General features: G+C 34.5%; 3 protein-coding genes and 1 pseudogene across 3 annotated transcripts; 1 reads left to right on the forward strand and 3 right to left on the reverse strand.

Annotated features, from left to right (window-relative positions):
• The first annotated feature begins 778 nt into the window (after positions 1-778).
• On the forward strand, positions 779-4,884 carry LOC110718110 (formin-like protein 20). Its single transcript, XM_021896912.1, has 4 exons — positions 779-1,336; positions 2,224-2,924; positions 3,123-3,338; positions 3,534-4,884. The coding sequence occupies exons 1-4, from the start codon at positions 1,264-1,266 to the stop codon at positions 4,668-4,670; spliced, it is 2,127 nt and encodes a 708-aa protein (XP_021752604.1). The 5' UTR covers positions 779-1,263; the 3' UTR covers positions 4,671-4,884.
• A 524-nt stretch (positions 4,885-5,408) lies between these two features.
• LOC110718121 (probable protein arginine N-methyltransferase 3) lies at positions 5,409-10,840 on the reverse strand. Its single transcript, XM_021896923.1, has 7 exons — positions 10,450-10,840; positions 9,398-9,955; positions 9,145-9,242; positions 7,534-7,612; positions 7,157-7,417; positions 6,459-6,626; positions 5,409-6,004 (listed from the first exon to the last, which is right to left on the reverse strand). The coding sequence occupies exons 1-7, from the start codon at positions 10,747-10,749 to the stop codon at positions 5,549-5,551; spliced, it is 1,920 nt and encodes a 639-aa protein (XP_021752615.1). The 5' UTR covers positions 10,750-10,840; the 3' UTR covers positions 5,409-5,548.
• An 875-nt stretch (positions 10,841-11,715) lies between these two features.
• Positions 11,716-14,926, reverse strand: LOC110717310 (annotated as a pseudogene).
• Positions 14,927-16,652: 1,726 nt separating this feature from the next.
• LOC110718131 (cytochrome P450 4d2-like) lies at positions 16,653-26,836 on the reverse strand. Its single transcript, XM_021896931.1, has 7 exons — positions 26,198-26,836; positions 24,576-24,775; positions 22,415-23,053; positions 20,667-20,817; positions 19,789-19,965; positions 19,369-19,538; positions 16,653-17,383 (listed from the first exon to the last, which is right to left on the reverse strand). The coding sequence occupies exons 1-7, from the start codon at positions 26,493-26,495 to the stop codon at positions 17,276-17,278; spliced, it is 1,743 nt and encodes a 580-aa protein (XP_021752623.1). The 5' UTR covers positions 26,496-26,836; the 3' UTR covers positions 16,653-17,275.
• Positions 26,837-27,893: the final 1,057 nt, after the last annotated feature.

Here is a 27,893-nt window from a genome sequence, read left to right on the forward strand (position 1 = left end):
TAAAAACGATTTGTAATTTTTGGTGATGCGTCTTTGACAATGTATTACTTAGTACTCCGTAAGCTGAGATGATTAAGTTGAAAGTTTATTTGGACCCCCGTTTATAAATTTCTAGATTCGCCACTGGTCATGCCCAAGTCGTAACACTTCGAGACTACTTCTAACACTCCAAAACTTATCTACAAACTTGACATTATATTCATATCAACATATTTGTCAAAAAATAAAGGTCAACCATATATATTAAGTTCAACTATTTAGCTTGGTTAAAGTTTTGAGAGGTCGGTAGTTTGATATTCAAAATCTAGGATCAAATCTCATCTATATCATTTTGTTTTATAACTTTCTCTGCACAAAGAAGGTTAAAAAAAAAAAAAAAAAAAAAAAAAAAAAATCATTTGGTATGAACGGGGATAGAGTTGAAGGTAGGGATTCAAATGAAGAATTATTTGAGGAATCCAATATTTTACTTGTATTTGTATATCCTTGATTTGGTATGAATTAAGACAAAGACAGGGATATTTATCAAATTAATTAAATATCCTTACTCTCTTATTAAATTCTTTTATCCTTCCTTTTCATTAAAGGTTCAAATGTCTTTTCATCCTCAGTTTTTTTATTCCTCCCTTTAAATCACTTACATTACACCATCTCTTCCAAAAGATAAGGGTGAGTTTTATCTCCACCCTGATATCTTCTATATCGAACAACTCGTTAATTTTCTAAATTGAGATATTTTCACTTAATTTAGAATTACAATACCATAAAGCACCTTTTCTCTTCCATATTTCAAAAAATTATTAAACATGATACATTGATGATGATGAAATGTAACACAAAACTTTAAAATTGACAAGGAATATAAAATTAAATTATAATTTTATAAATAAGAAAAGAGTACAGTTGGTGCAGCTGTCTCCACTACCAAAAATTGAAAAAAATGAAGATAGTCGTGCTCACTCCTCCTCATCCTCAAAGTTTGACACATTCAGAAGTCAAACTCACCACCTTATCTCTATTCATCTTTTTTTTCAATCTTCATGTCTTTTCATCATGCATTCTTGACCCTCTTTTGCTCCTTTTTTTCTCCTTTCTTCTAATACATCATTTCATTTGTATTATTCATCATACTAGCTAGGTTTACGTACGTACGTAATCTTTTGTTTCGTTCATTATCTACTGTTTTTTGCTTTGTTGAATTAAATCGTCCGTTGTTGTTGTTGTTGTCGTTGTTGCTGTCTTCGTGGTTGTCGATCCATCATCATGTCAATATTCCGGCGATCATTCTCTAGGAGGCTTCCTGATCGTCTTCTTGAAATATCTGAACGTATATATGGTATATATTTCTTTACACTTGTATCATGATTATGCATATGCATGTCCTTTTAGCTTCTTATACATTTTTTTTCTTATATGATCATACATAACTCTTATTATGACAAATAAATATTTGTGAAAATAGGGAAATTCTTATTCTTTAGAAACAAATTAAGGGTTTTGTCGTTTCAAAAAAAATATATTAAGGGTTTCGTCATAATCTTATTGTTAGGGTAAAACAAAATGATATTTAACCTTTTATATATAACAAATAATTTTTCGTTGTAACTAGGGAATAGAGTCTAATTAGAATAATATTAATGTTTATGGTATATAGATGTTCCTAAATAAGTATTTTTCGAGCAAATAAGGGAATTCTAAATCAGGATGATTAATTGAATACTTCTTCAAAAGACGGGGAACTAGCTAAGAAGGATTCATGATTTCTCTTGTGCTACCAATCAATGGTTTTAGTATACCAATCAATGCACATTTCATCTCTCCAAAACTTTGAAACCTTTAATCTACAATAAACTCGGGTTATATAAAGATGTTCATGTCAACGGTTTTGGTCCTCACAACTTAAAGTCACAACATTCTAATGCACCCAAATACTAATATGCTATCATCCATAAACGCATACACTAGCCCTTTTCATGTGTGCGTCCGCTGCTCCTAGGCCATTGCATACAATAATTGGTGCAATTTATATCGTGAAAAAAATTGAGAAATGAATTGAAGTGCATACATGAAATTCATGTGATGCTAAAAAAACATTATATTTTAGCATAATATGCCTCTAACTTTAGATTAAGAGCAATGTATATACGCAGACAAGTAAGCGTGTTGTTAATTTCAGTAAAATAATGTTGATAAAACTGCCCTTTTTTTACCTCCATCATGTAGTGTTCGAAAGCTGCTTCTCAACTTCAGTTAAGAGTGAAAAAGAATGCAAGTCATACCTAGGTGGTATTGTGAAAAGTTTGCATAACTGCCATCCTGGTGCATCTGTCATGGTGTTTAACTTCCGCGAAGGAGAGCAAATGAGCTTACTGTCAGACATACTGATTGATTACGACATGACAGTGGTGGATTACCCTTGCCACTATGAGGGCTATCCTCTACTTCCGTTGGAGATGATTCACTACTTCTTACGATCTAGTGAGAGCTGGTTATCTTTAGAGGGTCAGAAGAACGTGATCCTGATGCACTGTGAGAGCGGTGGTTGGCCTGTGCTTGCGTTCATGCTAGCAGGTCTCTTGCTTTACAGGAAGCAATACAGTGGAGAGCAGAAGACTCTTGAAATGGTATATAAGCAAGCTCCTAAGGAACTCTCTTCTGTCATATCCCCAATAAATCCTCGAGCTTCTCAGTTAAGATACCTTCAGTACATTACAGGAAGAGATTCAGCTTCAGAATGGCCTCCGTCAGATGCACCAGTAATAATAGACTATCTCCTTCTGAGGAATCTTCCTTTATGTAATGGCGGGAAAGGTTGCAGGCCTGTGGTTCGAGTGTATGGCCAGGACCCTTTGGCAAAGACTAATAGTGCTCGGCTTGTATTTTCATCATTCATGGCAGATGAACCTGCTTTAAATTATTCAAAGGTAAAAATTCAGTCATACTAGGATTTTATGTACTCTATCAATGTTCATTAAGAAAAGGAGGAAAAGCTATTCTTAAACCAGGTCTCCATGCTATTTTCAGGCATGAAAAAACCGTTCACTTTCTTTGCTTTCTTTGTCATAATAAGATCAAAAGTAAGGCTCTTTCATTTTCAGAGGTTGTTTGATGCTTAACTGCAGGAAGAATGTGAGTTCGTGAAATTAGAACTTCGTTGTCAGATCCAGGGTGATGTTTTCCTCGAGTGTATCCATTTGCATGATGATCAAGTTTCAGAAGAAATGATATTCAAAATCATGCTCCACACAGGATTTGTCCGATCAAACATATTGGAACTCAACTGTGATGATATGGATGTTCCCTGGAACACAAAGGTCGCTAGGAATTTCAAAGCAGAGGTAATGATATGCTCCATTTAAATTTGAAAAAGAACTTCTTAGAAAAGTAAGTTCTGAATAAAGGCTATTTAAGTTCAATTCAGAAGCTTCAATGAGTCCAAAGAAAGTTCAAATATAGAACAAAGGCTATAATTGATTAGCTTGTATCTGTACTGCTGTACATGACTTTTTTTTTTTAATTTCACTTCATGTTAGGTTCTCTTTCGAAACATGAATGAAGTACCAGTAAATATTACCTTGGAATTAGGAGCTGGCGAAGAATACAATGATTCTGACAATGAATTTTTTGAGGTTGAAGAGATTTTTACACCTATGCCAGAGAGCGAAGACAGGAAGGTTATTGACAGTGCAATAGTTCCAGAGACAAATTTGGTGGATAATATTCACAGAGACTGCACATTGCACAATGGCACTCCTAGATGGGATTTGGATGCTGAAGAAATAGATATTATTTCTTCAGAACAGAAAGTCCTCAATGATGTTTCTTTAGAACAGAAAGTCCTCGATATTGTTTCTTCAGAACAGAAAGTTCTCGATGATGTTTCTTCAGAACAGAAAGTTCTCCATGATATTCCTTCAGAACAGAAAGCTCTTGATGATATTTCTTCAGAACAGAAAGCTCTCGATGATATTTCTTCTTCTTCAGAACAGAAAACACTCGATGATATTTCTTCAGAACAGAAAACACTCGATGATTTTTCTTCAGAAAAGAAAACACTCGATGATATTCCTTCAGAACACAGAGCTCTTGCTGATATTTCTTCAGAACAGAAAGCTCTCAATATTTCTTCAGAACAGAAAACACTTGATGATATTCCCTCGGAACACAAAGCTCTCGGTGATATTTCTTCAGCACAGAAAACACTTTATGATATTCCCTCGGAACAGAAAGCTCTCTGTGATATTTCTTCAGAACAGAAAACACTCGATGATATTCCCTCGGAACAGAAAGATCTTGATGATATTTCTTCAGAACAGAAAGCTCTCGATGCAGGGAATCACAAACAAGCTTCAGAAGCAGAATCTGATATAACGAGTACTTCATCAAAAAATATTGTAGTGGTTGATTTATGTGGAAGCAAAATACAAGATGTGAAAGTGGAGATTGAACCAAAACCTGTCATTACAAGTCCTGGTAGACCAAAACAGAACAAGAAAAACAAATGGCAAGAAATCACAGCAAAGACAATCAAGCAACATAGGGTAATTTCACAGTGGGTGCCACGTGCAAAAACACCACAAGCGCCTGAGGTAAACAAATCGAAAGCACCAGTATATAAGTGGATTCCCAAAGGACCAGCTACGCCTACAGAGGCTGCAGGTGGTGAATAAAGCAATAGGTTTTGCTGTTGCTGGTCATTTCTGAGAATTTTATTGTCCATTCCAGCTAAGCTGATGGAAGCAAGTTCACAATTACAGTGAGCTAAAAGCCTAAAATGAGATAATGTATGAATTATGGGTACTTTGAATGGTACCTAATACTGTATGCATATTATAAGGTTGTATTGTTATTACTGTAGATATAATAACAGGTATTTCTGGGTCTTTTCAGATTTTTATGGCAACCAATCGTGTTTTTTTTTTTTTTTTTTTTTTTTTTTTTTGGGGGGGGGGGGGGTGTTACTCTTCTCCGGAATTTTCTTGCTACTAATATGATATATCTGTGGCCAAGCTTTAAAGGGCCTAAAAGCACAAATGTTAAGTTTTCGTAATCTTCTCAAGTAATTACGCTACTTTAAGTCAAATCAGGTTCATCAGGATTCTCTACAAGAAATAGACGGTTTACTAATTTGATACCATTTCACTTTCTACCTCTATTCATGTAGAGGAGAAGATACATGACACCTTTATTTTCAGTGTATGGACTATGGAGACAGGTATTCCATAGATAAGCTAATCAGAAGACATGAATAGGACAGCGTGGTCTAATATGATGAGTTAAATAAACTTTTATCAAGAAGCTCTGTGTTCAGTAGGTCAGGTTCGAAAACAAGACAACCAAGATTATGCTGTGAAGTTTGATCACAAAAGAACGAAAACCTCTCCAATACGAGTGAAGTTTGATCCAAGGAAACAAAATTGGTGGATGTTTATATAAGGAGGCCATAACTGGCTATTAATGTTAACTACTACATTGAAAATAAAAGGGAAAATAAGACCACTATCAATCAACTGATACAATGATAACAGAACAACAAAGATATAAGGCTCTAAGAGAGGTTAAAAATCTGTACAGGCCAAGCTTGTCTTCGGCAATCATGGCTGACTGCTGAAGTCTCCAGTGATATATCAATGGCTCGGTGCTGTTGTGCACGAACAATACTAATGCGTACCTCAATCTTCGAGGCTGGGCAGGAGTCAGTTCCAACAACAGCTGAACTCTTAGCATCAAGTCTTCCTGATGAGAGTGCTATGGGTTCCCTAAAGGTGAAAATTGACTGGGACCAATGAGTCTTCAGTGTGTATGGGGAAGTGGATAAGTTAGCAGGCATCTCTTTGCAAAATCTGCTTGTAAAACCAGTATCAAACCACAAAACAACTCCGTGACACCATGTAACTCCATTTTTCACCTCACTTAATTCGGTGACACTGGCCAACTTAGGTTGTAACTCGATGCTAGAAGTAAAATCCATGTCTTCAATTTTCATGGTTGCTAAATCAAAGTTCTGAAATGAAGAAATTGAGCATATCAGGATATAAATCTTCAGAGTCCACTATTCTAGCAATAGGCTGAAGTTAACAAAGAAACGAATCAAAATATGCATAAAATTGAGCTCATAGCAGGAAATCCAGCCCAAGATATTGCCCATTTTAAGCATCAACAACTCTCTATAATAATTTTTGGGTACATGACTCGGTAATATATTGCAACTTTGCTCTTCAGAGGATGATTTAATTACTGTAATAATAGAGAACCCTTCCTCTAATCCTCCATGTTCCACCCACCCCGCATACCCTACCTTGGTGCAAGATCAGCCATCTTTCATCCAGGACTTATTCATTACAGTTAACAGAAGCTCCCACTCTAACTCAACACTTGAAATGTAAATTACCCCCTACACCAAGTGTCAGGAAACAGGACAAATAAAATCTGCAGTACAAAAGATAAGGAGAACAAACCTTCAAAGTTGCAGTCTCAGTCACAATATCATGGCTATTGACAACATCAACAATGGGAAACTCAGCAGCATCTTTAACAAGTTCCTTCCCAACAGAAGACATGTCAATGCCATACACATTTTCCCAAAAGGGAAGACTGGTACAACCCTTTCCAAAGCCTGCAGCAAACTGAAGAAAATTGACAAAAGATATAAGTTCCTTGCAGCATTAATAAATTCAAGAGGCAAACAAAATGAATTTCAATAAAGTTACAGCAAAGAGGTGCGTTGATATTTGAGTAAATATCATGTGCCTGGTCATTCGAAGGCAAAAAGAAATTACAGCAAAGCGGTGCCATAATATTTCAATAAATATATATCAAGTGTCTAGTCATTTTGAACATGTAACAAGTTACTCCTAAATGAAATGACAGTACGTGATACAAAATTACTTTGCCTCGACTCCTGAGAGCAGAAGTGACAAAAGAGAAAGAATGGGGTGACCATGTATTATACATGGAATAAAGATGTTTTTAAGCATTCAGTTAGTTATAGGAAACTTATACATTTAATATTTCTGATGACTGTAAACATATATTCATGTTTATTTCAATTATCGGAAGCATTGGCTATAGAGGCGTCTCACAGTGATTGTAAAGGTGTACTAAACCTCAATAAATGACCATAAAAAGAAAAATATACAGTGATTGTACAGCTCACCATTGTTGCTGTATCAGGCAGAATAGCACCTCCAGGCTTCAGCCATCGATCCCGTGCAAAGAGGACAGAGCTGAGCATTGATTCATAGAGCAAACAGTACCCCATCCATTCACTCAATAAGACATCTATAGTGTGGGGTTCAATTGATACCGACTTTTCAATGTCCTCAATCATACCATGGACAACTTCAACTACACCAGAACTCTGGTTATTACCTTTGCAAATACTTTCATTCCTTAAAAAGCCGTTGTCTTTTGCAATCTACAAACAGTACAATACCCTTCATTTATTACAAAGGTTTATTTGATGAAGTTGATACTGATGTTGGTATTGTTAGATCAAGAAGTTAAGCTGAAAAGCTAGAAAGCCTAGGATACCTGAGTGGCCACAGCAGCCATCTTCTCACTTGCATCCACTGCAATAACTCTTGAAGCCCCTGCCTGGGCTGCAAAAAGACTGAGAAATAGTAACTAAGAGTAAGCTGAAAGAATAGCAGGAAATACAGTATGATAAATGGTCCACCTGAGCTATTAGACCTTATACCACCACATTAGAGTCCATAATTTTCACCTGAAGACCCTGAATTGTTTTCTAGTATTTCCCTTACCTAAGCATATATTTAGTGGTAAAATGAACTAACTTGCCCTAATTTGAACTCATTAGCCCTAAACTGAAGTAAATAGCTCTTAACTGAATTTCTTTGAACCTATTAGACCTGGCACTAATATAGTCATATTTCAATGAGAGAAAAAACATTCTACTATAACACAATCTGGAGGTCATATACATACGAAGTGTGATTCAAAGTATTATTCCCTCTAGATTACATAAAATTATACAGAAAATAATCATGCCCTAGATCTGTACTCTATATTTTACCTCTTGTGCCTTTGATTCCTTCATTATGGTAAGGATAAAAGAAGACAGGGATAAAATTTTTGTTTCTCAAAAAGGGTCAAATGTATTCATTCAAAGTTCAAATAACAGAAAGAAGAAGGTATAATAGAATATCATCAATCAAAGTAGTCCTTCCTTTCAGCAATAAGCAATTAAGCACTTGTTAGCAATTTCTAGCAGTAAAATCTATAGTATCTTTAAAAAGGTGTTGCCCTTTCATGAAACATCGTCACTTGGAAGTTGGACCCTCCACCTTGGCAATGATAAGTCACTTGCATGGTCCCACATAATGCAAGTTCTTTGACATGTTTACTTAACCTTTACAAAATAATATACATCAGTCTATCCTCATACCCATAACCTATCCACTCCACTTTCAAACTCCTGACCTCTAATTAATTGGTTTAACCATTATTGACAGGGTGATAGTGTTAAATGCAATCACTTTTGAACAATTTATGAGATAAGCACGCTACGTTCAACAATGGAACAAGAAGAGTTTTGCAACAGTCCTGACTTAGTTGCCTCCAGAGCTAATTTGACCCTCCAACCTGTCTTTTTAACCTCTTCACTTTCCACCACTACTACCGCCTTTGTAATATTGCCAACTTCCAGTATTTCATTTCCTAGTAAATTTCATTCTGAAATCAAAGTCCCAGCTTTTCATCTCCTATTATTTCTCTCTTGATATGACTATCCACCTTGTGCAGGTGGTGCATCACACAAGATCAAAAGCTAGATACCATCGGGCACAGTGTCAAAGCAAAAGAGTATATTAGTAATAGTCGCCAAAATTGAACAAATTCATTATATTGAATGGCATCCAACAGACTCTGCAACAAAAATTACAATCAAGAACTTTGGAGTAAGATCCATGTCTACAAGTAGGTTTTCAAAAAGCTTCGAACATGATACCATCCATTAGCAAACCACTAAAATCATGCATCCGAACTTGCAACAGTGCACAATGTAAAAAAGTGACATAAGAAGCACATATTTTCGTTACAATCACCTAAAATCCATAATGTGCAGACAACAGCAAATACAGACATGATTGTATAATTCACTATACATCTATAAAGAGGTCTCACCTAAGTATACCGGTCCCACAACCAACGTCCATCACGGCAGCACCACCAAAAAGAGATGGATTTTTCAAAATAGCTTGACTATATGAATCCATTCTAGCCTGCGACACCATAAGGAGGTTGTCAGTCACAGTAAAGAGGCCAACCGCCAACATAACAAACAGTTAAAATGTTGCCATGTCATAGGATCCAAGAAATCTAAGAAATGGGAATTGAGTTGTTATGCAGAGTATAATTATTTGTATAAGTTCAGGACCTTGTCACTTAACATCTCCCGATGGATGCCAAATGAGCTATAGGATCCAAAATAACTCTCATTTACTTTCTTAATCTCTGATGCTGCAACTCTTCCAAAAGAAGCCCTAAGGGACAGATTCTTTTGCATTTTATCAGATAAATCACGCTCAACACCATTCACCATTGCTTCCCTGGAAGAGCTAGCAATAGAAATAGAAGGCATCACTTTCGTTACTTTCTTATTCAAATCAATTGGGCTAGAGGAATCAGCATCTAACATCATTTCATCATCAGAACATACTTTTTGCACGTCCCCCAATAAACGTGATAATTCCTTTGCTTCTCCCACTATTCGTGATAGTTCCTCCTCATCAACGGGTGGCATGCACTCATCTTCAAAATCTTCATCTTGATCAAAGCTATAGAGTAAAGAATCCCCTTCCATAAAGGGTTGCAAGTACTTATCATCATCCCACAAAAGCTTCAACTCCGAAAATTTTGTCCCGTGAAGATGATTTAGTAGCTCTTGATTGGACTTGCACTGATGGCCACAGCTCCAACAAGTGTTTTGTGCTACCTACAAACAAAACCACAACATTGATTTACAGGAAAAACAAGACAAAATAATACCATAGAAAATTCATAAGATAATTCAGCAAAATCATTAAGCCCATTTGTCTCTTATTGAACCACTTTCATTCTCAGAGAATTAGCAAAAAATATTTAAAAGGCAATTTTAGCTCAAAAAAAGGTCTTATTTGGAATGCCAAAAGCCTAAGCTACTTCAATTTTTCATTTTTTCTTACAGTACTCATGTCGGATCCTCGACACTCTTCCTGTACACTTCATTTAGGGCCAACATAATGAATTTTTTTCGCAAAATAACTGCACACTTGAACACGTACCCATGTCCAACACGTGTACCCAAGTCCGAATAACATAGTAAAAGAACTGACTTTAACACATTGTTTAAGCAATTAAGAACCAAATTTCACATGATATAAACAAAATAACAAAAATCAAATTGAATAGACTAAATTAGCAAAAGAATTGAACATTAGACAAACATACCATAGCTCTAATGTAGTTAACAAGCTTGAAGCAGCCATAAAAGTCTAACCCTAAGCTCTTTTTCAGGAGAGGAAAATCAAAATGGTGAATTGAATAGCAATGTTGAAGCAATGAATCGCAAGAATTAAAGCTGAATTCACAAAACAAACACTTGAATTCGGAATCTTCGTCGACATTATCGTCATTTTCGTCAGCGTTCCAATCGTTCCAACCTTGATCAATTTCGAGGTCGTCGCCATCTTCATCAATCTCGAAATCTGAATCTTCGAGGTTGTGGAGTTTTTCGCTGTTTGACGCCATTGGAGGTAAGTGTGTAGCAGCTTCAATGGTTGGAAATGCAAGAATGGAGACGAGTCCTAAACCCTTTCAAAACCCTAAAAACACTCCTTTGGCCTTGGTCATTAAAAGAATAATGCTTTTATTTGTTAATGCTATGAAAAATCATTACTCGTACCTAGGGCCACTAGGGGTGTTAGGCTCGAGCTCGACTTGTTACACTTTCATAGGAACTTGAGTCTAGTCTTTGAGTTTTGTCAAGGTTAATATTTTATTTCTATTTTATAATTATTTTTGTACTAATACTCTTTAACTAGTAAACAAAGCTTAAACTCTAATTTCTAATTATGTGGTTGTTGGTGCTTATGAAGAAGTGTTTTGGTACCAAGATAGATATTTGTATCAAGTAAGCACAAATTAGTACTTAAGGGTATGTATAGAGTCATTCAGTGGCGGATGTAGTGATTTTAGTTTGGAGAAGCACTTAGTGAAGAAAAAAAAAAATAGAATTAATAAGATAAATGCTTGTTCTAAGGATTGTACGACCTAAGACCAAGTATAAGGTAAGTGTGTTGTTAGTGAAACTAAGCTAGTTTAATGTCCTATATTGCATTGAAAATTGAAATTGAGCTACTAAATTGCACCTTCCATAGATAAACAAAAAATCTGATTTTGATAGGACTTGTGTCACCCAGGTACCATTATAGATTCGCCATTGAAGTCATTAATGACTCAAGGTATTATAGGTAGAAAAAACTTACTATTTTTCATTCACATTATTATGACTTTTTCATTCCTCTTTGTCAACATCTAACCACATCACATCACGTCAAATGTGAATTGTTCAATACACTTGCTCGATATGACAAGTAACAACTTAAAACATTACTATTGTTAAAAAAAAAACCTTAAACATTATCCGAGTTATTAACATACTTATTTCAACTTTTAAAGATGATAGGAAAAGTAATAATCTAATGTACTACCTAATATATTTGGAATAGAAAAATTATAAACAAGATTAATATACTTATACATTGATTATAAAGTACTTGTATTTGTTATATTGAAGTGAAACTTAGGGGTAAAAATGGACATTTCAAAAATGTATAAATACTAAGTTACAAGTCTACAGCAACTCTTTTATACAAATGGTCAGGCAATCTTGGGGCAACAATAGCTTGTAATGGGGTTCTCATTTGTGCCACTAATTCCATGCTGTCTTCCATATCAATGTCCTCAGGCATTAGTCCATCAGCTGGAGTCCAATTATAATGGTGAAGCAAATGACCCAACATAGATGTAACCAAATTCAACCCATATTGAGCTCCAGGGCATACTCTTCTTCCTGCACCAAATGGTAAAAGTCTATAATCATGCCCCTTCATGTCTACATCCTCTTCCATGAACCTTTCGGGGCGAAACTCTAACGGGTTCTTCCAAACTGCCGGATCACGAGCAATGGCTGAGATGTTAACATGGACATTTGAGTCTTTAGGGATGTCATAGCCTCCTAGCTTAACTTGGGAGCTAGCTCTATGAGGAAGGAGGAAGGGAGTTGGAGGGTGTAGCCTTAGTGCTTCTTTAGCTATGCATCTTAAGTATGGTAAATTTGAGAAATCCCATTCTGTTATGATTCTGTCTGATCCAATCACTTGGTCCATCTCAATTTGGGCTTTCTTTTGGAGTCTCGAATCTTTAATTAACTCTGCCATGGCCCATTCTACGGATGTAGCAATCGTATCCATGCCCATTATTACCATTTCCTGCATATATTAAGGAAAATGTTATATACATTCCCTAGAAGCAATAATCAATTAAATATACATAACATTGATCAACGTGTGATTCTGTCATATTCGGATTTGGGAAACCCAATAAAGATGATGAGAGTTTAATCCACTAATAAACCCAAAAAACTTTCATACTAAAACCAATTGTTGATAATATAAGTAACTTCTCTAACTTATACACCTGTAGTTTCTGTTCTTAAATTTTAATGTAGGACAATTTATATGTGGGCGCAAGTGGATATTCAAAAGTTTCATGACCTAATTGGATCTTATGAAAGATAAAAGAATGTAATATAGCAAGTTCAAGTGAAAAGGTTGTAACATTGAACTTACCCAAAGGATGCTAGTAATAGTGTCATCACTAAGATCATACTTCTCTTGCAAGGTGACTAAGGCATCAATAAAGCTTTGCTTAACCGTTTCACCGCTCTTTTGGTGGGCAAGACTATGCTCTTTCATGATTTGCAAGGTAAGTGCATCTCTCCGAGCTACATGCTTAGCAAATGCCTTGCTATCTAAGGGGAACAACCACCGAAGCCATCGAATGTGCTCCCATACGGCCTTAGACTCCGACTCGATAAGCTCGAGTCTATTAGCCAATGTGGCCTTGATTTCCAATCCTTGCTCACTCATAACACCATCTACACCTTCAAACCTCTTCCCAAATACTAGCCTTGTTATGTTGTTGAATGTTGCTGCCTCTAAATATTTCCTTACTACCAAGCTTTTGCTCCTGTTTACTACGTCAAAGCATAGCAATATGTTGCATTAATTAGGATCAACACTATGTGCATTTAATTTGAACGTCAACTAATTAATTTATGTAAAATCGAAAACAACCAATGAAACATATATTAAGAGATAGCGACTCTCACACTGATTACCCACTATCATATTATATAATAATAAAATCATGTTTTTTTTTTTTGTTTTTTTTTTTTTTTTTTTTTTTTTTTTGTCTCTTAGAAGGATTAGTAACTCACGGAATCAACCAAAAATTTTGTATATAAACCAAGTGATAAATGTACATCATTATACTGTTCAAATCGTGTTATGTCTAAGTTTGAAAACCTTATTATATTAGTGGATTGCAATATTCCATTTCTTATTTTAACAATGATAGAATTCTCACCACCCATGCATTTATGAGGATATAAGTTAAATTTTTATTGATTTATTTTTAATTTCAAAGTTGGTGCCTGGTGGTAGACATGACCTAATATAACTAAATAAAAGTTGGTGGATCCAAGCAATATTCCAATCCAATGCAAATTAATTTGGTTTTTGGAGTATTTGAGTCCATATTCAATCCAAAATTTAACTAAGTTTTACTAAATCGTTCCAAATTATACTACTAATACTCATTTTTATGTCTATAATTGTTCCACAAAAATGATTTCGTTGGAGGAACTAATGAGATTAGATGTTCAATCATGCATTCACCTTTCCCACATTTTCCAATCACTTTAAATCTTTAATAGGGGTTTTGTGATGTCCCTTATTATTGAGCCATTATAATCATCAAAAAAAAATTGGATATCTTTGATTTGTAAAAGAATCATTAAAATTTGTTTCTCTCAAAATATATGCATTTAAAGATTTGAAACCAAATAAATTAGTTCACAAATGATAATATTTTGATGTTTGGATGAGTCGCAATCAAATAAGAATTCAATAAAAAAGAACGAACTTTGACCTCAAAAAGTAGTGTGTAACCATTTTTATAAAACGAGTTGAGTAAAATGTACGTGTGCATGATATATATGTATGGATGTTTAAGTAGACAAATTAAGAAAACTCTTTAATTGCAATGGGTCAGGGATAAAATAAGAGATTAAGTATTGAGTAAAATAAACGAACATACCAGGATTGGTGCAATCCTTGAAAATGGATTCAACCATGGCTGTGACCTCATCTTCTCTAATAGGTCTAAGAGCCTCAAGCCTTTTAGGAGAAAAGAGCTCCACCACACATATATTTTTCACCTTAACATAATGAGGCTCATAATCTGCCCATAAAAGCCCTTTACCACTCTTGCTAAACTTGGCAATAGATCTACTCCTACATCTATCGGCTAATTGTTGATCATTCTCCTTAAAAACTTCCCTAGCCAACTCTGAATTTGATATAACCACATTCAAACTCGAGCCAAACCAAACTGAAAAGATGGGTCCATAATGTTGGACCCATCTATTAAAGCATTCAAACTTATGTAGCTTAATGTCATAGAAGTTACCAACGATAGGCCTCGGGCATGGCCCCGGTGGTAGTCTAATGGTAAGCTTTTTAAAGATTCGATAAGAGATGACTAAAAATAGAATAGAGAAGCAAAGTTGGTATATAGAATCCATGAAATAAATTTGATGTTTGAGAGGGAAAAATAGAGATTTTCAAGAGAAAGACAATGAAAATTATTATAAGAAGGCTAAGTGTTGGAAGAAAGTGGGAATGTAATAGCACATTGTTGATTGGCGAAGGATACGTTAAGGTATGTTTGACATTTGACAAAACAATTTTGGACATGGAAGAAAGTGGTAGACCATTTTCTAGGGTCAAACTCCTTATGATAATTGATAATGGTACACCCCACGTTCAAATGCAGAAACATTGAAATAATATTACATGTAAACATATAATTATAGGGTTTGCACCAAAAAATAAAAAAATAAAAAACATATAATTATAGGGTTTTTATCTTTTCTTAAATATATTATGTTTCCCCATTTTTACATGTTAGTTTTGTCTGGAATACCAAACAAACATGCACGATTTGATTGGAAATGGCAATGTAAATTATTTAATGTTAAACAAGGAGTGCTATTATTTGAATGTACAATGGTCAATGGAAGATTCATCGTGCAAGAAGTGTTAAATAATTTTTAAATAATTTCTATTTATGATTTAAAATGACTATGATGAAGGTATATTTTATTTAATCGAAACTTAATTGAATTTAACTAATTATATTAAAAGAGATGAACTAAACAAGATCTCAATAAATTTAGTGTAGTGTTAATCTCGTGGCGTGGGAATTGACTTTGTGGAGCACTCTATGGGTCTAATGATGCATACAATGCATGGTTCGTGTAGGCGGATGCACAATTCACATGGTGCATCTCTTCCAAAAAAAAAGCGGAAAGAACATTGCATAGAAATATAAAGAACATTTAGTTTAAGTGAAAAGAACATATTATAGAATTGTAAAGAACATTGTATAGAAATGTAAAGAACATTCCGTTAAAGTGCAAAGAACATGTTATAAAATTGTAAAGAACATAACGTGCAGTTAAATAGTGTTCTTTATCTTCATGTTCTTTGATTGTCAAAATAATGTACTTTTATTTGTGACATATGTTAATTGTTTAATTTGAAATGTTCTTTGAATTTTGTCTTTAGATTATGGTGGTTGAATAAAAATAATGTTCATTACATTATATTATCATTAAAGGTGATAAAAATTTCTGGTCGGGCTGGGCTATAACATAATATCTCGTGTCCAAAAAACCCAAAAAATGTAGTGGGCTTTTCGGCTTTTTTCGGGCCAAGTTTGGATTTTTTTAACTAAAAATGCATTTTTAGGCTTGTCTAAACCCGCCCTATTTTCGGGTTGGATCGGGTCGGGTCGGGTCTGGTCGGGCCGAAGTTGATCACCTCTAATTATCATGTTTTTAATTAATATTACGGATGTTCTTTAGATATATATAAAGAACATGAAGTTGGATGTTTGTTTTTACAAAATAGGTATATGTTCTTTATAAAACAACTATATGTTCATTACAATACAGCTATATGTGATGTTCTTTATGAAAAAGCTATATGTTCTTTACAAAACAAATGTATGTTCTTTATTGAACAACGGAATGTTCATTCCGCGTTTTTAAAGAGAAAACGGATGCACGGAGCATCGTGCATCCGCCTCCATAAAAAAAATTTCATGCATAATGTCATGAGAAATCAATCTTCTATTACTCATTCAATTTATTACAAGATTCAATCCATGATAGACCAATTTTGTTTCCAAAATAGTATGGATCTGCCGATCTGGTATATATACTAGCTCAATTCAATTGAAGATTACACCTTATAAGACTATGAGACCTCTTCTTATCAGGATATAATCAGCTATTGTATATGTAACGCAATACCTGAAATATTTTTCACTGTTCTCCATAATAGTTTACATCTTGCAGAATATAAAACAATAATTCAAGTCACATAGACGAAAACATAAACATCAAAGAAAATTATAGCAATTCACAGACAGCTTTTTTACTGATGGCAAGTTTCTACTGATGGCAGGTAGAATTGCAACATTGCAACGTAAACTGATACATACTGTAACCAAAGTGATGGTGATGCTGCTTTTTTACATCAGGATTACAGAAAATTACACCATAACTCCTTACGGAGAAAAAGAAAGAAAGCAAAGACACAATCTCTTTACAAAACCAAAGGTAGGGAGGAAAATCACAGAGCTCGCTGCAGTAATAGGCCAGAGTGCTTCAAAACCAGTATAAAATTGCGGCACCCATAACAGCACTTCAGGCCAATGAAAAATACAGGAAGAAAAAAAACACGAGCAGCCATATTGTACTCATGTAGCATCTCTCCTCTGATAGCTGAGCGAGCAGGAAAAGCCTTTTCCCAAATCAACCTTGGAAAACAGAGATGTCTTCCTTTTTATCATTGTCAATACAGAAAAAAGGACAACAAACTAGTGTACAATTTGAACAGACAACTGCACAACAGAGGTACAATCATGCATCACGTCTGACAAAAACTATCTTTGGACTCGGGCCAAGCTGAAGTACACAATTGGTCATTAAAGGCCTCGGCTCTATATAAGACCCAGGTACCAGTTTTACCTGCACAATCCGTAACATTTCCAAGAGATTAGATCCATGTGCCATATGACAAGTAAAAAATTTTATACAATACAATTCTTGAAAATGTTAAACATAATGCCAGATAATCATTTTTTTTAGATAAGAATTTAAGCATATGGGTGGTTTGAAATTTTTAACAATTTCATTAAACGTAATGATTCTACAGAAATTTAGCAGAGGATTAAATTGTCTATGATAGCAGTTAAGCAAGAAATCACATCTTTGACAATACAAGAGGAAGCAACAACTGATATAAAATAAAAATAACAAGCACTGCACTTTAACATGGTTCAACGAGGATAAAGAGAGGATGTGCTGGCAGAGGTGCGATTCTTTTTTTTCCTTTGGGGGGGTGGGGGGGGGGGGGGTGGTTAGGTGTAAATCGTTTAACGATATCTGGTGACTGTAGCCATTCAGAAAGGGGGTGCTGTAGTTACCATTATATACTTTCACAATACTAGAACATGATTGTGCCACACTTCATGACATCACTCTGTCACTACCACAGAACAAATTCACAAATAAAGAAGAAACTCCATAACTGCATGACCAAATAAACTTCACACATAATTCTCAACAATCTCAAGCTCTTAAGAAGCTGGACAATGATTAGGTGATACACCTCATACATAATAATCTCCCTCGATGCAGCAATATACAACATTCATACTCCAGGATGTTCCTCTAACTTAACACATAAAATTCTTCTACTGATGCATGTTTTCCTGATAACAGAAAATTTCTAATTTCAAAACCTAGTAATTTCATAGGCTCGTAGCACTAATCCTAACAAAATAAACCATCATACATCAACATACCATTATTAAGCATACATAAAACTCTAATGAACTTGCTGTTAGTAATTTACTTTGTTTCAAGATATGGCATACCTCTCGTCAAAAAAAATAAAATAAAATGAAAAAATAAATAGATTTGGCATACTTTATCATATTTTCTTTGAATTACAATCACCCATACAAAGCAACACAAACATTCATAAGCTCAATACACCGAACAGCTAAAGTTAAAACTACTTCCTCCGTTCCATTAATATTGCATCATTAACTTTATTAGTATTAATAAATACATTCCCCTTTGACCTGTTATGATTTATTTGTAAGGAGAACATAGTCATGTGAGATCTTATTTGATTCGTCTCAAAATAACTTTCAAGATATCAACTTTTTATAACCTTCACTTAGAGAAGACTAAACATATTGATAACTAAAATTGTTCAAAGGGAAGCATAAAATTCTACATATTAATCATGAAAAAAAAAAATGATTTCGACAATAAGGACCTAACTATCAAGTTGAAAATGACAAATAAGAAATATTTTGAAAGTTTTAGGGGAGTATTTGGTTTGATGCAAAACGTTTTCATGGAAAATGATTATTCCATTTTACATTTTTTTTTTTTGTGCCTGGTTTATGAAGGGGTGGAATTACACTCTCAACGATGAAAAACATTTCCTTTACAAAAGAAGTGATGCCACATTTTCCTCCCTCCTACCTCCTTTTTTTTCCCTTCTCATCATCCTCACCTCTCCACTCCCATTTTCAATATCTCTATAACAATTTCTGTAAGGAAATGAACAAAATAAATCTAAATTGCAATTATGGTTTTCCTTATGTTTTCCATGAAAAACCATTTTTCATTAAAATTGTCTTTTCTCAAACCAAACAGAAGCCTAGATGTTATCTAAAAACCCTTAAAGGCCTAAAACCTACTGTGAGTATTGTCTACCATTACAATTGCTCATACCGCCTTGCCCACTTACCATCTAGTTCTTACACGTCACGCATGATCCCCAACTTTTGCAATCCCCTTTTTCAAAAAATATTAAAGAATGGGGCACAAGGTGAATTATTTAAATAAAATGCACATTTCAATGCATGAAGTTTCAACAAAAAACAGTGTTGTATCTGATATGATACATCTATATTATCAGTAAGAAAACAAACCTCATACTGTTCAAGCAGTGACGCAAATATTGATGCAATTCCTAAAATGGCAAACCTCTGGCCAACACATCCACGTAGCCCAGAACCAAATGGAAGAAATGCAGCATTCTTATATGGATTGCTTAGGATGTACGACCCATCTCCTGAATCTGGAGGCACTTCAGCAGCATCTACACCAATAGCAGTCAATTAATATACTTGTAAGAAAAAGAATAATAAGATGAGCAGTAATACTGAATTTCATATAGTATATCTTCTAAAATCTCTAATTTTTTACACCCTTCTACGTCTGCAATTCTTTTTCTTTTGACATACTGTATACAATAATAACAAACATTTTTAAGGATATACAGTTTACAATAATAACAGTCCACCTTAGATAGAAAAACAATAATCGGTAACAAAGAAAAGGAAAAAAACCTGTAGTTTCAGAGCTTCTGCTAAGTTCAGATCTCTTTTCAGACTTAGACAAAAAACGGTATGGATTGAACTGTGCAGCATCACTTCCCCAATTGTTTTCATCCATCTGAACCAACTGTATTGGTGCAACAAGCAGAGCTCCGGCAGGAATGTGCAAGCCATTTTTAAGATCCAAGTCTGGAACAAGGAAAAGAATTTTGGAGTACAAAAGAGCAATAATCAACCATACACAAAAGGCTTTCATCTAATGCTACAGTGCCATAATAAGCAAAAAAAAAATTACAGTGATTCCAACTTCCCAACCCCAACCCTCTCAAAAAAAAATTCTAATACCCCAAGTTACCAGCCACCTCAGAGAACAGGCTATGTTAAATGATAAAGGATTCAATAATAAAATAAAGAGTTAATGACCGATGACCAACTGCACAAAGACCATATATATCATTGCCATAATTTTCCAATACATGAGCACACATAGCCCTAGAATAAAGCCAAATAACTTTTTCATAAAAAGTAAATTGCTAAGATAAACTGGTTAAGACCGTTAGTGGTTAAAGCTGGCATGTAACAACAACTCTTCATTATACCTCAAGTAATCGTCTCAAAAATTTAAAACTAAGAAATGAGTATGATACTTTGAAACTTCATATTGAACTAAAAAATTTTAACTTATGAAAATGATCATTGTAACTTAAAGCAACTCGTCTAATCATACACTTGGTTTTATGAGTGCAGGCCAAACAATTCTATACATGATAAGTGTGTTAATGGAGATTTAGCATGAAAATGAGTTTAACACTGCCAACTTTATAGCTAATTCTCCTCAGCACAACATATATCCAATTTAAATACACCAAAATTTGGTCAGAGACCCATACCTTGTCCCAAGGAGCATCTCTGCAGCAAAGGTCCAGCAGGAAGGAGGCGGGCCGATTCATACAAGGTAGCCAATAAGAGGTGCATTTCACTGACATCTTGCTTTTTAAGTTTATCATACCGTTTTCTTATGGTAGTTACCTCTAGATAGATCTGTAATAGGATCAACATACCAAAATTAGATGTGTGCTCGTCTGTCTAACGCCAGGTAAATATTTGAACAAAGCAAGTTAAATTTCCTCATTGTGCTTTGAAACACTTATATACCAAGCTTATACAACAGGGTAAGCCCAGAACATACATGCAATAGGAATGAGTAATGATAATGAATATGTACTTTATAGGGCTTACAACATGCAACAAGTGCGAAACCAAGTTTAGCAACTATATATTTACCAATAGGTACAATATTGAGAAGTGATTATCTTCCTTACCTAGTCAGTCATCTGCTAACAAAACCTATTTTAAATACCATGAAATTATCAAAGTCTCAAGACTTTGAATCCTTCCTCAGGATGCCTCAACCCCCCAAGCCCTTACACTCTGTGATTTTTGTCAGCAACCTATGTATGAACCCTTCCAGTCACCCAAATGTTCCCCCATTTTGATTATCTGCATTAACTTATGTACCAATCAACTCTTGTTCATTCAGCTCAGTGGACGTTGCAGGTATTCTTTTAGTAGATAAGGAAATAGTTTTAAAAGAAGTGATATACAAAGTGAGAGCTAGCTGTCCACAATATGCATATAACATATGATAAGATGCAAATTAATTCCCAAGAGAAACCCTTCTTATGTTCTGCAATTGCCATAGTCCACAGTTCAACTGAGGTGAATTTTTCAGGATTGTTTTTCACTTTTTCTTTACTCAATCCAAATCAAGTATAAGCCAACAAGATTAACAACTCCTAGAAAAGAATCTACATCATATCCATCACGATAATCCAGATTCTAACAGTTTACCGTCCATCAAAGGCTTCAATCCTAAATGGTTAACATAATAACATATGTGTGCCCAAAGCACCAAGTTGGGACACAATACATGATAAAATCTTGAACAAAGACGGCTCAAGTGAATCTGATATGATTTGTCAACCTTGGCTTATTAAACTCTCCACTAAACTAGGTAAATATTCAAAATGAAAATGAAGTTGAATTGCTGAAATGCTATAAATAAGAAACAAAACAAGCATCTTGTAGAGTCAAACTAAGTTAGATATATCTCTAATGTTATTCCAAGCAAGGACACAGGCAAGAGGAGGAAATGAGGATTAAACCCTTGAGAAAATGTACAAGCATGGAAAAGTGTAATTCTAACCACAAACACATATGCTCTCAATTGGCCTGAGTATGTAAAAAACCAGCGAGTATAGATCAAGTAATACTCCCTCTATCTCAAATTAATCATTCCTTTTGAATTTTCAAGTTAATGATCATTAACTTTTACCACATGTTTTATTTAAAAAGTAATAACAAACCTTATCATGTGTGATGTTAGAAGCATTGTAATGTGTACTTTCAAAATAATAACTTTTTATAAATCAAATTGTTACAAAATTATAGATATGCATGGTCAAAAAAACATGCTGAGTATAAGCGTCAAACATATGAAGTAATCATTTCATCTCAATCAATAATGTGTATCCAACTAGTCCAATAATCAGTGCATGAAGACAAATTATTCAAGAAAGTGAATGTGAGCTGCAAGTGAATAGTTTGATTTAAAGGAATGGAAAATCAGCAATTTTACCTTTTCCTGTATCCCAGGATGCATTGAAAGTCTGGCCAAGACATTACCGATCAAACCAGCAGTAGTAAGGCACCCATGAAACATCATTCCCATGACATTTCCATTTGCTTCTTCCCGTTGATTCTGATGACAACAGGGCTCTTGTGAGCTTGAACTCGCAAGCTTTGCCACGCCACTTGAAAAAGTTGTACCAGATGCAGCTTCCTCATCCTTCATTTTAGGATTGCTGTGGCAGTTGGGTTGACATAACAGCTTGTAGTTCATCTGGCACTGCTGAACAATATCTTGAGTCAAGGATTTCAGCTTTGAGCACAAATGTTGATACTTCCAATAGCCTTGTTTCCAGAATGGTGGAACATTATATGATGCCCAAAAGCAAGCATCTTTTGCAATCCTTATAAGAAGCTCCTCATAAGCATTGGCTTTGGACCATGCAAAAAAAGCATCTCCAAAAAACGTGGCTCCTAGTATGGAGAAAGCCATGTGTTGGGAGAAAATTTCACAATCAAGGGCTCCCTTGTCCATGGTGACACATATTCTTTCCATTACAAAATCCACAGCTCTATCAGTCATTGCATTTGCTTTCTCGAGCAACTTCCCATTCAATTCTACTGCCAAAGTCTCCCTTCTTCTTTTGACCTACCAATTAAATTAATTGCTAAATTAGGCAAGGTCATATTGATTAATGCAGATGGTATTCAATATAAATAAACAAAAACAAAAAAGGATTTTTTTTCAGTTTGATATAACAAATCATTATATCTAAAATTGAGTATCACAGGCTCAAGAAGAAAGTAAGAGAAATGTCAGTTTAAGTTATTTTATAATTGACAATTGTAAATGAAAGGACAAATGTTAGATTCCGAAAGAATAAAAGTCTTTTGTTAGTGAGGCCTGATGTGATTAAAATTTGCAAAGAAATATCTGAGATGGAAACGGGGAAGAAAAGGAGCATGAGAGTAAGAGGGCTTCTTGAATAGCAGCTGCTTCACTTCTCAATAAAGGAAGACAAGTAATAGTGTTACACTCCTATCACTCAAAAGGAGGTTTTCAGCACCTAATTAGTATTTACCTCATCGTTACTCTGGAATTTATGTGTATATGAGGTACTCCCTCCGTTCCATTTTATATTACTTGTCAAATCATCCATTTTAGACAGTCCCATATTCCCAAATTACTTGTCATTGTGACAAGTCAAATAATGCTTTCTTCTTCCCAACCAATATATATATGGTGACAATTTTGTTGAGGCAAATAGATAATAGTATAATACTCCCTCCATCCCCAAAACTTCGACTATCTTGGGTTGATTTCGCGGTTATTAAGAAACTTAAATAAAAAGAAATAAAAACATATTGGAAAGATAAATTTACATGGGGTTTGTAAAAAAGTAGAGAGATAAAGTATTAAAAAAACATGAAAAAAACAAAATTTTATATGGGGAATCTAATTTTGCACAAAATTTAATTGTAAATTGGTGGTTATTTTGATAAAAATGGGTCAATCATTTTGGGACTAAAATTAGGCCAAAAAGGTCGAAGTTTTGGGGACGCAAGGAGTACAAAATTGAACTTGCAATGATTAGAGTGCATTTTCACAACATCTAATTTGTTTTTTAGTTTACCAAACCATTATATTCCGAGTACTTTTTTATTGACTGCATTGAGTCAGTGAGTGGGTGACAAAGCATTAATTTTTAGTTTCCAAATTAATTTTTAGTTTCCAAAGAATGACAAGTAAAATGAGGCATGTGCTAAATTTTAGGCCACGAGTAAAACAAACAAATGTTCAAAAATATATTTTTGAAAATTGACACTTATATGTCAGACATAAATTTAATTTTCTTTGGATCTCCTGATGCCTGTCAATTCTGAATTGCTAGCTGCTTTTCAGCTTGAACTCCAGTACTTGACCACTATCAAGACACGTGGATTAAATAGAAAATTTCAATCATGGATTGAATTGACAAAAAGAATACAAAAGTAGTATTAGAAAAGGAGGCAGCTTGCCACACCCAAGGAACCAAACAAATAAATAAATAAAGAGAAACAAAGGAAAACTTTTGTTCAAAGTATTCTGTTGCAAACTTGCAATTTTAAGATTAAACTACTAACACTGTGTACATTTTGTAATTTGTATTTCTACATAAATGACAGCATACCTTTTCAAATGAAGAGACAAAGAAACTTGACTGTCCAAAGGCCAAACGGTACACCCTCCCTATCAGAGGCATTTTATCGGCAGCCTTCAACAGCAATTCATTTATAACCAAGGGGTCTTTTACAGACACTAGCAGCTGAGTAGGACTTAGCCACAGCTTTATGATTGATCCATACTTCTTATGTGACTTATCCAAGAGATCTGAAATAAAATTGAAACCAAAAGGACATAAAAAGTGTAAGCATCAATGCTTCTTATACTTGAGTGATGCACATCAATGATGCTCCCTCCCCTCCGTCCTCAATTGTTTGCCCACAAGCTAATATTTACTTTGTTAAATTTGGTTTGAGTGGAGTTTATAAAAGACAAAGTGGTGGGGCAAAATGTATTATATGAGAGAGTAAAGTTGTAGTCCTCATGATTAAAAATAGAAATGGGACAATCTTTGTAGGGATGGAGGGCATATGATGTAATTTTCACTTGATATAAGCAATAATTTGAGTTGTAAGACTTGTAGCACAAATGAAAGTATCATATATTAGATAAACTTTAGTGAAAATACAATTAGGTGCTCAGTGTTGGAATACTAAAGTAAGCCTACTTCACTTAGTAAGTTCATCTATTCATTTTCTAACAATATAGAACCAAAAACATGTTGCCACTCCATATTTCAAAGACTGCTGAGGAATAACAGCACCCTGTACAATAAATTTATATATTTCATGATTGTATGTCAACAAACTTAAGCCAAACTTTGGTATAACTCACTCGTAATACTTTGATATAGGCATATAGTCTGCATTTTGACATGGAAGATCTACAATAGTCTGCATTTTGACATGGAAGATCTGTTCTAAGAAAACTTCTCATTGAGTTCATTCAAATATCATTAGTTGGCCATTGATGGTTCTACACAGGTACACAGAAGGGGACTTGCTGGCCCTTTCAAAACCAATTTACGAATCAACTAAAAGCCCCTCCGAGAACCGCTACATATTGCAAAGCGGGGGCTTTAGCTAGGGGGATTGGGGTAATACAAAATGACAAGCAGAATACCCACTAGCACGCCCATTAGAAGATACCAAAATAGTAAAACGAGCAGCATCAACATTAATTGAAACCCTATTGATGTCCAATAAAAACCAGATAACTTTCATCCAATATCCAAAACACATTTGTGCTTCATCTTAAATTTCATGGTTCAAAAATACCTACTTAAATACCATAGATTAACAAAATTTCAATTTTGAGCACCAATAAACTAATCGACAAGCTACTTAACAACACCACCTCATTATCCAATACAACCAAATCGAATACCACAACATATTCAGCTCAAAACACTAAAAAATCATCACAAAAAATTACAATACTACTCATACCCCAATACGCCATCAGCCGCATTCACATCAACTAAATTCAACATAACTTCAATTTTGAGCATCAATATAACTGATCGACAAACTGATCAACAACACCAATTCATATCAAACACGCAAATCAAAATATATAACAAAATCAGCTCAAAACACTCAACATAATTAGCTCAACACACTCAACAAAATCAGCTCAAATTCCTCAAAACACTAAAAAATCATCAAAAATTCAAAAAAAAAAAATTACCAGTGAGATCCTGATGAGAATTGGCGCCAGCAAAGAGCACAGAATGACCATAAAAGGAAGGTGAAGGAGGACCAGGAATACGACTACCATACGACCAAATTTTGAAGAGAACAAACAATTTCCTTAGCAAAATAGCAGAAATTCCAACAAAAGAAAGCCAAAGCAAGAAATTAATCTCTCGAATTGCATAATCCCACAACATTTGATTGCAAGAAACAGATGATTCAGACGATTGATAGAGTCGGCGAGAGATGAAGGTGAAGAGGAGAGAGAATTGAGAATCGCATGGAGTCGTCATCTTGCTCGAAATTGATTGGCATTCAGAGACTAGGGTTTGATTGATTTGGGGATTTGGTTTGATTTTGATGTAGAAAGTTGTGAATTATTTGGTGGATTTGATTTGATTTTCTACTACTTTGACTTTAATTTATTAAGAAAATAAAAATGTGAGAGTTCAGAATACTAAGGAGATTCTGTGAGCCAGTATATGAAATTTAGAAGGTGAAGTAAATAGTACTCTCGAGCTGTTAAGATCTTCCATACTTGATAGTAAAGTGCATAGTACGCTTATAATAGAGTTAATAAGATCGGGAAAGTTTTGTGGTTTAATCACGGGTATGAGGGAGCAGTTTTGGAAATTGAAGTAGAGATTAAATAAAGATTGGAATATCTTGAGGTATTTTTTTGTTATAAACCAAGTCTTGTTTGGTTATATAGGAGTGTATGATTAGGGCTATATAGAGAAGGATAAGGATAAGGAGATCAGAATGTCATAAAATATAACGTTTTTTAAGGGAGGTGGAGATAAAAGAAGGGATGGGGAATAATCCCCTCTTTAATTCTTTATCCACATAATTACAAAATTCTAGTGGCATAAGAGCATCAACAATGGTTAGTTGTAACTTATATGGCCAACTCAAATTCCAAAGCAGTACATTTTAAAACTATAAGGTCCCTCTTTGATAAAGCCACAATTGTCACAATATCATCTAGGTGCCCACCTGCAATCACTCATTTCCACCTTCACGTGAATTCATGCAAAATAGGATGGTCATTGGAGATTTATTGTGTTAACTACATACTTTTTATCAAACTTGTACAAATTACGTTGCTTGAGAAAAGTACAAGTTAGTTTTTACCACAATGAAGCTAGTTACTGTTATTTTTCTGAATTTGCAAGCAGGTCCTTACTAGCACCCATAGTGGATGCTCTGAGGAGGATGATAAGAATTGTAAACAAAAGACATATGTCGTTGATGTAAAGTAATAAATAACAAAGGGAGAAAGAAAGATTGGGATTGGTAATTTTGCTTCTTATCTTATCTATTCCTTAATCTAGTGGCGGAGACATAAAAAAAAAAAAAAAAAGTTTATTAGGGGGTCAAATGTAATATATGTACTAATATATCTAAATTTTTAAACTGAAAAACACATAATGACAAAATATCGAGTGAATTTAATGCTTAGAATAGTGTTGTAGCTTTATGTGTAATTTGGGAGTTGAAGATTCAATATTCACCCAAGACCAACTCAACTACAATACAACTAACATCATATGTTACAGCATCTAAGATATCATTAAAACCAAGGGGGAGGTCAAGGCCCAACCTAACCCCCCTTAGTTTCGTCTCTGATATAATTGATTACAATTAGCTCGTAATGCACTTCAAAACGGAAATTGATCATATGTTTAAAC

The sequence above is a fragment of the Chenopodium quinoa genome, unplaced genomic scaffold (assembly GCF_001683475.1).
Source record: "Chenopodium quinoa cultivar QQ74 unplaced genomic scaffold, ASM168347v1, whole genome shotgun sequence".
NCBI classification, from domain to species: domain Eukaryota; kingdom Viridiplantae; phylum Streptophyta; class Magnoliopsida; order Caryophyllales; family Amaranthaceae; genus Chenopodium; species Chenopodium quinoa.

What these genes read in the sequence shown, in the direction of transcription:
- LOC110718110 (XM_021896912.1), top strand. Translation starts at nt 1,264, where the DNA reads ATGTCAATATTCCGGCGATCATTCTCTAGGAGGCTTCCTGATCGTCTT. An exon ending in CTGCTTTAAATTATTCAAAG is followed by an intron (nt 2,925 to 3,122) that starts GTAAAAATTCAG and finishes GCTTAACTGCAG; the next exon opens with GAAGAATGTGAGTTCGTGAA. An exon ending in CTAGGAATTTCAAAGCAGAG is followed by an intron (nt 3,339 to 3,533) that starts GTAATGATATGC and finishes ACTTCATGTTAG; the next exon opens with GTTCTCTTTCGAAACATGAA.
- LOC110718131 (XM_021896931.1), bottom strand. Translation starts at nt 26,495, where the DNA reads ATGACGACTCCATGCGATTCTCAATTCTCTCTCCTCTTCACCTTCATC. An exon ending in TTGTCTCTTCATTTGAAAAG is followed by an intron (nt 23,054 to 24,575) that starts GTATGCTGTCAT and finishes TTTAATTGGTAG; the next exon opens with GTCAAAAGAAGAAGGGAGAC. An exon ending in CAGAAGCTCTGAAACTACAG is followed by an intron (nt 19,539 to 19,788) that starts GTTTTTTTCCTT and finishes CTATTGGTGTAG; the next exon opens with ATGCTGCTGAAGTGCCTCCA.
- LOC110718121 (XM_021896923.1), bottom strand. Translation starts at nt 10,749, where the DNA reads ATGGCGTCAAACAGCGAAAAACTCCACAACCTCGAAGATTCAGATTTC. An exon ending in TGTGGGACCGGTATACTTAG is followed by an intron (nt 7,613 to 9,144) that starts GTGAGACCTCTT and finishes ACTATTTCTCAG; the next exon opens with TCTTTTTGCAGCCCAGGCAG. An exon ending in CTGAGACTGCAACTTTGAAG is followed by an intron (nt 6,005 to 6,458) that starts GTTTGTTCTCCT and finishes TCTTCATTTCAG; the next exon opens with AACTTTGATTTAGCAACCAT.